Source organism: Oncorhynchus keta, unplaced genomic scaffold (genome assembly GCF_023373465.1).
Source record: "Oncorhynchus keta strain PuntledgeMale-10-30-2019 unplaced genomic scaffold, Oket_V2 Un_scaffold_5279_pilon_pilon, whole genome shotgun sequence".
NCBI lineage: Eukaryota > Metazoa > Chordata > Actinopteri > Salmoniformes > Salmonidae > Oncorhynchus > Oncorhynchus keta.
The window spans coordinates 32,496-43,618 of record NW_026290958.1 but is presented as its reverse complement, the minus strand read 5'-3'; the positions used below and the strand labels follow the sequence as shown (position 1 = coordinate 43,618).

The 11,123-nt window shown below is 46.5% G+C and overlaps 1 protein-coding gene and 1 non-coding gene across 2 annotated transcripts; one reads left to right on the top strand and one right to left on the bottom strand.

The window, feature by feature from the left end:
- The first annotated feature begins 319 nt into the window (after window positions 1-319).
- Window positions 320-9,252, top strand: LOC127929013 (exosome complex component RRP45-like). Its single transcript, XM_052516645.1, is given in 13 exon segments — window positions 320-475; window positions 776-870; window positions 1,954-2,073; window positions 2,204-2,306; window positions 2,630-2,642; window positions 2,645-2,766; window positions 3,022-3,104; window positions 5,105-5,237; window positions 6,034-6,122; window positions 6,291-6,437; window positions 6,616-6,776; window positions 7,206-7,279; window positions 8,793-9,252. Coding segments are annotated over 13 exon segments (1,242 nt in total). The 5' UTR covers window positions 320-409; the 3' UTR covers window positions 8,829-9,252.
- Window positions 9,253-10,933: 1,681 nt separating this feature from the next.
- Window positions 10,934-11,008, bottom strand: trnaq-cug (transfer RNA glutamine (anticodon CUG)). The gene has a single exon. It is a non-coding gene; the product is annotated as a tRNA-Gln (tRNA).
- Between the last annotated feature and the right edge of the window lie 115 nt (window positions 11,009-11,123).

Here is an 11,123-nt window from a genome sequence, read left to right as displayed (position 1 = left end):
CAATGCATAACAGTTTAGATATTTGTCATTTAAATGTTATGATATAATTAGCTTGTGTCCGTTATCTTGTGAGATAAATCCATTGCAGATAGAGATTTGTCCAAAAGTAGACAATTAATTAATGACAATTAAAGTTATTGGATAAACATCCAACATTTATTATTATTTTAATTCTTATTTTATTTAAATAATTATGACTTTAGAAATACATTGTGGATGGTTGCTACAATTTGAAGAATAGTGTAATACATTTGAGCAAATATACCTAATTTTGATTACTTTTATTGTGATAACTTCTATGTTGCTCTTCCGGAGCAGAGTTCATGAATGTTGACGATTGTTGAAACGTGAACACATGTTAACAAAAAAACACACCGGCATAGCAATATACAATTCATAGACAGCCAACATGAGAGATACGCCGTTATCAAACTGCGAGCGGGACTTTTTACTCAAAGCTATTCAAGAAAAAAAGGTAGCTGGTGCAATTTGTGTATGGTTGCATCTGAATGAAACGTGCTAGCTGAGATAGCCAGATATGCTAGTTAGCTGACATAAATTGGCAATTTAGATGTGGGAACCCAAACTAAAATATTGTACAGTGTATATCTCTATCTACCAACGTTACAGAGTTTGTTAGAGTTCTGGGTCACTGTACATAACCTGTTGTAAAACTTGAGCTACCTAGCTAGCTAATTATCTTTCGTCGCATCATTGCTATACTAGCTATAAATATTTACGATACATAATCTCGCTCAATAATGTGTACCCGCAGCGCTTGGATGGGAGACAGACCTATGACTACAGGAGCATCAAGATCTCGTTCGGGACAGATTATGGATGCTGCTTTGTTGACCTGGGGAAGACGAGGCGAGTGTTCCTGCCTTCGAAGGCAAAGAAATGCCAGTTGAGCAGTGGCTCTCAACCAAAGCTACTGGCCGATCTAAAGCGGATCGTTGAGAAGACCCAAGGTTTACTGCTAAAAATGTAGATGACGGGTGCACCAGGCAAAGCCAAATGCACTTGGTGGTACAGTAACCGAACATGGTTGACAGCCATTCTTAGTGGAGTTGGCTTTCTCGCTACTAACATGGCAGGCGTTTGCACTAAGTTTGCATACATCTGAAAGGACTGGATACAAGTATGGCATTAGCTGTACCTTGCTATCTGATTGGATTGGCAGAATTGTTTTGCCATATACCCATCCATCCTTTCAGATCTATAAAGCAGCATAGTGGTAGGGGCTAGGGACTAGGGGCTAGGTAACAGTGGTAGGGGCTAGGTGACAGTGGTAGGGGCTAGGTGACAGTGGTAGGGGCTAGGTGACAGTGGTAGGGGCTAGGTGACAGTGGTAGGGGCTAGGTGACAGTGGTAGGGGCTAGGTGACAGTGGTAGGGGCTAGGTGACAGTGGTAGGGGCTAGGTGACAGTGGTAGGGGCTAGGGCGGCAGCATAGGTGGTAGGGGCTAGGTGACGGTGGTAGGGGTTAGGGGCTAGGTGACAATGGTAGGGGCTAGGTGGTAGGGGCTAGGTGACGGTGGTAGGGGTTAGGGAGGCAGCATAGGTGGTAGGGGCTAGGTGACAGTGGTAGGGGCTAGGTGACAGTGGTAGGGGCTAGGTGACAGTGGTAGGGGCTAGGGCGGCAGCATAGGTGGTAGGGGCTAGGTGACAATGGTAGGGGATAGATGGTAGGGGCTAGGTGCTAGAGGCTAGGGGCTAGGTGACAGTGGTAGGGGCTAGGGGCGGTTTGAGATTAACTTTGTACGTTTGGGCTCCTGAGTGGCGCAGCAGTCAAACGCACTGCATCTCAGTGCAAGAGGCGTCACTACAGTCCCTGGTTTGAATCCAGGCTGTATCTGGCCGGGGTAGGCCGTCATTGTAAATAAGAATTTGTTCTTAACCGACTTGTCTGGTTAAATAAAAAAATAAAAAATGGTGTGTTCCTAACCTCCAGAATCATGGCCCAGGTGTCCTGTGAGCTCATTACTCCGAAAGAGAACCGACCAAATGAAGGACTCATTTTCTTCAACATTGAGCTGTCTCCCATGGCTTCTCCAGCATTTGAGATGGGCAGGTAAGAGTCCTACTATGTTTTTACTTCATAAGGCTATAGTGTAAATTGCATCTGAAAACGATCACTGAAAATGTTTTATCTGCGTGGTTGTCCTTCCCCCTTCTTGATCTCTCTCTCTCTCTATCTCTAGGCAGTCAGAGCTGTTGGTGAAGCTGAACAGACAGTTGGAGAGATGCCTCAGGAACTCCAAGTGTATAGACACAGAGTCTCTGTGTGTGGTGTCTGGAGAGAAGGTACACACACACATACCTGAAGTTTGGCATGAAGGCTGTGAACGAAAGTCCCCAAATTGGGTTTCAATTCCAGTCAATTCAGGAAGTAAACCAAATTCCAATTTGAAATGTTCTCCATTGAAAAGCATTGAAGATAATTGTTATTTCAATTTAATTCCTGAATTGACAGGAACTCAATATTTGGAAGGTGTTTTTAATGTTTTGTACACTCAGTGTATATCTACTGGTCTTCCAAGGTATAATGCCTATCTCTCTACCTGTCTATTTCTCCAGATGTGGTACAGATCAATATCTGTGTAATTAGTGTGTCTGTGTGTCTCCAGGTGTGGCAGATTAGGTGGACGTCCACTTGCTGAACCACGATGGTAACCTAATGGACGCTGCCAGCATTGCTGCCATCGCGGCCCTCTGTCACTTCAGACGGCCCGATGTGGGCATCCAGGGAGAGGAAGTCACTGTGGTGAGGAAAGGGGTGGGGTGATGCTATCGACAACTAATGCCATGGCAACAATCTTTGACATTGATTACACCCCTGGGTGGTGTTAATTAGGAACCACACTGACAAACAGGGAAGGACCACCTGGGTTTGTCTAATAAGACACACACATTTTTGTCACACGTTGCAAAAAGGTTTTAAAAATGTCACCTGTTGCATGCCCTAATGAACACAACCCAAATGTATAATGATTTAACCCTTCATGTGTCTGTTCCACAGTACAGTACAGAGGAGAGAGACCCCATTCCCCTCAGCATCTACCACATGCCCATCTGTGTCAGTTTTGCCTTCTTCCAACAAGGGTAGGTCCCTTTTATATAAGATCACCTGTATGTTTGATATCACTATCAGACAGTGATGGCTGCCATTGCAGTTCTCTCTCTGCCTCTCTTCCCTTTCCTCTCCTGTTCTCCTTCTCTCCTCTCTTCCCTCTCCTGTTCTCCTTCTCTCCTCTCTTTCCTCTCCTGTTCTCCTTCTCTCCTCTCTTTCCTCTCCTGTTCTCCTTCTCTCCTCTCTTCCCTCTCCTGTTCTCCTTCTCTCCTCTCTTTCCTCTCCTGTTCTCCTTCTCCTCTCTCCTTCTCTCCTCTCTTCCTCTCCTGTTCTCCTTCTCTCCTCTCTTTCCTCTCCTGTTCTCATTCTCTCCTCTCTTCCCTTTCCTCTCCTGTTCTCCTTCTCTCCTCTCTTCCCTTTCCTCTCCTGTTCTCCTTCTCTCCTCTCTTCCCTCTCCTGTTCTCCTTCTCTCCTCTCTTTTCCTCTCCTGTTCTCCTTCTCTCCTCTCTTCCCTCTCCTGTTCTCCTTCTCTCCTCTCTTTCCTCTCCTGTTCTCATTCTCTCCTCTCTTCCCTTTCCTCTCCTGTTCTCCTTCTCTCCTCCTTCTTCCTTTCATCTCCTGTTCTCAATCTCTCCTCTCTTCCCTTTCCTCTCCTGTTCTCATTCTCTCCTCTCTTTCCTTTCCTCTCCTGTTCTCATTCTCTCCTCTCTTTCCCTTTCCTCTCCCTGTTCTCATTCTCTCCTCTCTTCCCTTTCCTCTCCTGTTCTCATTCTCTCCTCTCTTCCCTTTCTCTCCTGTTCTCATTCTCTCCTCTCTTCCCTTTCCTCTCCTGTTCTCATTCTCTCCTCTCTTTCCTTTCCTCTCCTGTTCTCATTCTCTCCTCTCTTTCCTTTCCTCTCCTGTTCTCATTCTCTCCTCTCTTCCCTTTCCTCTCCTGTTCTCATTCTCTCCTCTCTTCCCTTTCCTCTCCTGTTCTCATTCTCTCCTCTCTTCCCTTTCCTCTCCTGTTCTCATTCTCTCCTCTCTTCCCTTTCCTCTCCTGTTCTCATTCTCTCCTCTCTTCCCTTTCCTCTCCTGTTCTCATTCTCTCCTCTCTTTCCCTTTCCTCTCCTGTTCTCATTCTCTCCTCTCTTCCTTTCCTCTCCTGTTCTCATTCTCTCCTCTCTTCCTTTCCTCTCCTGTTCTCATTCTCTCCTCTCTTCCCTTTCCTCTCCTGTTCTCATTCTCTCCTCTCTTCCCTTTCCTCTCCTGTTCTCATTCTCTCCTCTCTTCCCTTTCCTCTCCTGTTCTCATTCTCTCCTCTCTTCCCTTTCCTCTCCTGTTCTCATTCTCTCCTCTCTTCCCTTTCCTCTCCTGTTCTCATTCTCTCCTCTCTTCCCTTTCCTCTCCTGTTCTCATTCTCTCCTCTCTTCCCTTTCCTCTCCTGTTCTCATTCTCTCCTCTCTTCCCTTTCCTCTCCTGTTCTCATTCTCTCCTCTCTTTCCTTTCCTCTCCTGTTCTCATTCTCTCCTCTCTTTCCTTTCCTCTCCTGTTCTCATTCTCTCCTCTCTTCCCTTTCCTCTCCTGTTCTCATTCTCTCCTCTCTTCCCTTTCCTCTCCTGTTCTCATTCTCTCCTCTCTTTCCTTTCCTCTGTTCTCATTCTCTCCTTCTCATTCTCTCCTGTTCTCATTCTTTCCCTTTCCTCTCCTGTTCTCATTCTCTCCTCTCTTCCCTTTCCTCTCCTGTTCTCATTCTCTCCTCTCTTCCCTTTCCTCTCCTGTTCTCATTCTCTCCTCTCTTCCCTCTCCTCTCCTGTTCTCCTTCTCTCCTCTCCTGTCCTCCTTCTCTCCTCTGTTCCCTTTCCTCTCCTGTTCTCCTTCTCTCCTCTCTTCCCTCTCCTCTCCTGTCCTCCTTCTCTCCACTGTTCTCTTCCCTCTCATGTCCTCCTTCTCTCCACTGTTCTCTTCCCATTCCTCTCCTGTTGTCCTTCTCTCCACTGCTCTCTATGTCCTATCTCATATCCCCTCTCCTACCCCTCTCCCTCTCCTCCAGGACCTACCTGTTGGTTGACCCGTGTGAGCGTGAGGAGCGTGTGATGGACGGCCTGCTGATGATAGCCATGAACAAACACAGAGAGATCTGCTCCATCCAGTCTAGTGGAGGCATCATGCTGCTCAAAGACCAGGTGGGTACTGGGGAGCCATAGAGATGCAGTCAGCTGCTCAAAAGACCAGGCGGGTACTGGGGAGCCATAGAGATAGTCAGCTGCTCAAAAGGCCAGGCGGGTACTGGGGAGCCATAGAGATAGTCAGCTGCTCAAAAGGCCAGGCGGGTACTGGGGAGCCATAGAGATAGTCAGCTGCTCAAAAGGCCAGGCGGGTACTGGGGAGCCATAGAGATAGTCAGCTGCTCAAAAGGCCAGGCGGGTACTGGGGAGCCATAGAGATAGTCAGCTGCTCAAAAGGCCAGGCGGGTACTGGGGAGCCATAGAGATGCAGTCAGCTGTTCAAAAGGCCAGGCGGGTACTGGGGAGCCATAGAGATACAGTCAGCTGCTCAAAAGACCAGGCGGGAACTGGGGAGCCATAGAGATACAGTCAGCTGCTCAAAAGGCCAGGCGGGTACTGGGGAGCCATAGAGATAGTCAGCTGCTCAAAAGACCAGGCGGGTACTGGGGAGCCATAGAGATACAGTCAGCTGCTCAAAAGGCCAGACGGGTACTGGGGAGTCATAGAGATACAGTCAGCTGCTCAAAGACCAGGCGGTACTGGGGAGCTAATGCAACTCTGGATCAGACCCGGGATGCCAACCCACGACCTCAACAACACTTTCTATGCGCAAATCAGCATGCTAAACACTTGCCTAGATATCATAACCATGGCTTTGGTAGGCCAGGGGGCTGATAATATTCAGGATGGATACGAGCATACACTAGCTACTTCACTGTGAATTGCATCTCTAAAGCATGCTGTGTTTGTACAGGTCCTCAGGTGCAGTAAGATCGCTAGTGTCAAAGTGTCAGAGATCACAGAGCTAATCAACAAAGCCTTGGAGAACGACAAGAAAGCCAGGTGGGTCACGTCAACTTGGTCTCGTTAGCAGTTCATTTAGACTTTGTGGCTGTGCTATCGAGTGGAAACCCGTTTATATAAACCTCCGTGACTCTGGTGTTGCTACTTTGGCGTCATTTCATTTTTGGATTCCAATAAAGTTCTCTTTTTGAATATCGGTTATTTTAGAAAAACTGGGGGTAAGTTTGGCTTCGCAGAGTCGTTGCCCCAGGAGCGAATCACAGCGCTGAAAACAGACGTGTCACCTGTGGAAATGAGTGACGTCAAGGAGAAGGCCAATGAGATCGTCCAGAGAGCTGAGGTCCCACCCCAAACGTATCCCTTCAAAGAAAGTTACTCTGAACACATTTGGAGTAGAATACTATTTTCTCCAAGGGGGAAGGTCATTGTTTGTGAGCGAGTGACTTGGTGTGCCTGTACTCTTGTCTTTTTTCTCAATGCTACTGATCCATGGTTTACTCTAGACTCTAGTCCTTAACCAACCGCGGGACAGCGTTCCCTCTCCAGTGTTAACTGCCCCAGGTACAGGCCAGGTGGGGGAGGGGCTAGAGAACTCCTGGGGTCTGAAGGAAGAGGAGGAGGAGGAGGAGGAGGAAGATGAGACCATGGAGTTGAAGATGGAGTTGGAAGAGGGACATGAGGAGAAGGGGAGAGGTAACTATTTGCCTAAGTTTTGTTTTCCTTGGGTGAGTGAAACTGACTCGCCTGGTCCCAGATCTGTTTGTGCTGTCTTCTATGGTCATAGTTGGCAAGATAGCACAGAATGATCTGGAACCAGGCTACAAAAATGAATCAATCGCTCCAGGGGCGCGGAGCTACGCCTGACCCATCCCTCACTCACCACCTGGGTAACACCCCTCTACGCCTGACCCATCCCTCACTCACCACCTGGGTAACACCCCTCTACGCCTGACCCATCCCTCACTCACCACCCGGGTAACATCCCTCTACGCCTGACCCATTGCCTCCAGCCCCTCTAGAGTGGGGAGGGTTGGTTTGTGAGCATAAAGATACTTTTCTGTTCTTTTAAGTGTAACGATCAATAAAGTACATCTCATCTTATTGTGTGATTGTGTTTCCTAGGTGACGTGGTGGTCATCTCAGACAGTGACAGCGAGGAGGAGGATGTTGTCATCTTGAACCAGGTAACAACAAAGTAAGTGGCACTTTTAGATTTTTTTCTTCTGGGTTCTATAGAACCCCTTTCTGTGTCTCCCAAGCATTGCCTCACGAGGGCAACGCGCGCAAGTTGGTGGCGAACACCAGGGACTTCTTCTAGAACGGCAGCAAGTTGGTGGCGAACACCAGGGAGTTCTTCTAGAACGGCAGCAAGTTGGTGGCGAACACCAGGGACTTCTTCTAGAACGGCAGCAAGTTGGTGGCAGAACACCAGGGAGTTCTTCTAGAACGGCAGCAAGTTGGTGGCAGAACACCAGGGAGTTCTTCTAGAAGCGGCAGCACCAGTTGAACGTGGAAGAACACCAGGGAGTTCTTCTAGAACGGCAGCAAGTTGGTGGCAGAACACCAGGGAGTTCTTCTAGAACGGCAGCAAGTTGGTGGCAGAACACCAGGGAGTTCTTCTAGAACGGCAGCAAGTTGGTGGCAGAACACCAGGGAGTTCTTCTAGAACGGCAGCAAGTTGGTGGCAGAACACCAGGGAGTTCTTCTAGAACGGCAGCAAGTTGGTGGCAGAACACCAGGGAGTTCCAGGGAGTTCTTCTTCTAGAACGAACAGAACACCAGGAGTTCTTCTAGAACAAGTTGGTGGCAGAACACCAGGGAGTTCTTCTAGAACACCAGGGAGTTCTTCTAGAACGGCAGCAAGTTGGTGGCAGAACACCAGGGAGTTCTTCTAGAACGGCAGCCCAAAAAATGCCTCTGTTTACATGTTGCTTATGAGTGGATTTGACAGTACATGTCCATTATAATTGGATTTTATGGCTTGTACGTATGTCCTTCTTAATATAAAGTTTGTGTCATCATCGCAAATCGACTGCATTATACTTTTAAAAAAACAACACTTCAACCAGTAAAATGTCTCTTTGGATAGCTTTTGCTACAGCCTATGTCAATGAGGGTTAGCATTCTCGCTGTCAACTGCTGCATAGAAAATAGGTTTTTTTTGTTTGTTGCAAAGATCACAACCAAATATAATCTGTTCAAGCAAGAATCAAAACATTATTGTAAACATATGAGAAACCCCAAAAAACATATTTTTTTGTTTAGAAGAAATAAAAGCGCAAGTCTTAAGACTGTTGAATGAGTGCAGATGGTGATGATTTTCTTACTGCAGACGAGAGTCGTGTGCATCTGTCCGTGACGTCAGTGTGTTGTTGTGTACTGGAAAGGGGTCTAGGCGTTTAATACACACCGTAACAAGTTCCATAGAAATGACACCTTCACTTTCAGATGGATTTATTTTTTTGGGTTACACCCACAAGCACATCGTCTCATTGCTGTTGTAAATGCAAACCATTCAAGTTGTAATGTTGGGTTCTTTAAAAAAAAAAAAAAAACAGAACATCCTTCTGATCTACTGAGAACCAGATATAGTGATGCTCATTTCATGTGTATATTATACATTAGTCTAATCATGAAAACAATAACCTTTTACAAGTGAAGTTGTGCTTACTTTGAGGAAGAAATGTACCAGTCTTTGTTCTCTCTCAGGAGAAGGCCTCCAGCTCTAACCAACAGGGGCAGTAGCCTCCAAGCAGCAGCAGAACAAGAAGAAGAAGAGGGGGCAGTAGCCTCCAAGCAGCAGCAGAAGAAGAAGAAGAAGAAGAGGGGCAGTAGCCTCCAAGCAGCAGCAGAAGAAGAAGAAGAAGAGGGGGCAGTAGCCTCCAAGCAGCAGCAGAACAAGAAGAAGAAGAAGAGGGGGCAGTAGCCTCCAAGCAGCAGAAGAAGAAGAAGAAGAAGAAGAAGAGGAAGTGAAATATGTATTTTTTTTCTTGAGCGGATGGAACATAAATACAAATAAATAGTAGACTAGAAATTGACCACAAGAAGCCACAAAATATATGACTAAAACAATCATTTCAAACCATGCTTACATTTGTATACAAACAGTTGTCTCTGTTGTGAGAAAACTTGGGAACAGATTTCCTAAATTAAAATAATTTCTAAGATGTTTTCCTTGTCTTTTTACAGTCTGTCTCCAACAATGAAAAAATATATATATATTTTTTTTACTCAGAAAATGAGGGGCCCAATAAAACCACCCGCGGGCCAAATTCAGCCAGTTGAGAACCTTACAGTCAATGTATTGAAGCATACAGTAGATGTATTGATTATTAGGTACCACCTGAAGCATACAGTAGATGTATTGTTTATTAGGTACCACCTGAAGCATACAGTAGATGTATTGTTTATTAGGTACCACCTGAAGCATACAGTAGATGTATTGTTTATTAGGTACCACCTGAAGCATACAGTAGATGTATTGTTTATAACAATAAACAAGGGTATATACAGGGGTACCGGTACAGAGTCAATGTGGAGGCTATATACAGGGGGTACCAGTACAGAGTCAATGTGGAGGCTATATACAGGGGTACCGGTACAGAGTCAATGTGGAGGCTATATACAGGGGGTACCGGTACAGAGTCAATGTGGAGGCTATATACAGGGGGTACCAGTACAGAGTCAATGTGGAGGCTATATACAGGGGGTACCGGTACAGAGTCAATGTGGAGGCTATATACAGGGGGTACCAGTACAGAGTCAATGTGGAGGCTATATACAGGGGGTACCGGTACAGAGTCAATGTGGAGGCTATATACAGGGGTTACCGTTACAGAGTCAATGTGGAGGCTATATACAGGGGGTACCAGTACAGAGTCAATGTGGAGGCTATATACAGGGGGTACCGGTACAGAGTCAATGTGGAGGCTATATACAGGGGGTACCGGTACAGAGTCAATGTGGAGGTTATATACAGGGGGTACCGGTACAGAGTCAATGTGGAGGCTATATACAGGGGGTACCGGTACAGAGTCAATGTGGAGGCTATATACAGGGGTACCAGTACAGAGTCAATGTGGAGGCTATATACAGGGGTACCAGTACAGAGTCAATGTGGAGGCTATATACAGGGGTACCAGTACAGAGTCAATGTGGAGGCTATATACAGGGGGTACCAGTACAGAGTCAATGTGGAGGCTATATACAGGGGGTACCAGTACAGAGTCAATGTGGAGGCTATATACAGGGGGTACCAGTACAGAGTCAATGTGGAGGCTATATTCAGGGGTACTGGTACAGAGTCAATGTGGAGGCTATATACAGGGGTACCAGTACAGAGTCAATGTGGAGGCTATATACAGGGGTACCGGTACAGAGTCAATGTGGAGGCTATATACAGGGGGTACCAGTACAGAGTCAATGTGGAGGCTATATACAGGGGTACCGGTACAGAGTCAATGTGGAGGCTATATACAGGGGGTACCAGTACAGAGTCAATGTGGAGGCTATATACAGGGGTACCAGTACAGAGTCAATGTGGAGGCTATATACAGGGGTACCAGTACAGAGTCAATGTGGAGGCTATATACAGGGGGTACCGGTACAGAGTCAATGTGGAGGCTATATACAGGGGGTACTGGTACAGAGTCAATGTGGAGGCTATATACAGGGGGTACCAGTACAGAGTCAATGTGCTTATGCACAAAGCATTGTGGAGTGCCCGGATACAGCCATTAGCTGTGGTATATTGGCCACAGACCCCTGAGGTGTCTTATTGCTATTAGAAACTGGTTACCAGCGTAATTAGAGCAGGAAAAACAAATGTTGTGCCAGCCAATCAGTATTCATGGCTTTCCTACCGAGATTTGAACTCGGATCGCAGGATTCAGAGTCCTGAGTGCTAACCATTACACCATAGAACCCTGTACAGAGTACTTATTGTAGAGTTCCGATTTTCCTGTCATTTGTACAATGGATAAACAGCAGATTATGAGATTATTGGTTGGCCATGTGAATAATTCAGCACAAAAAATGGGA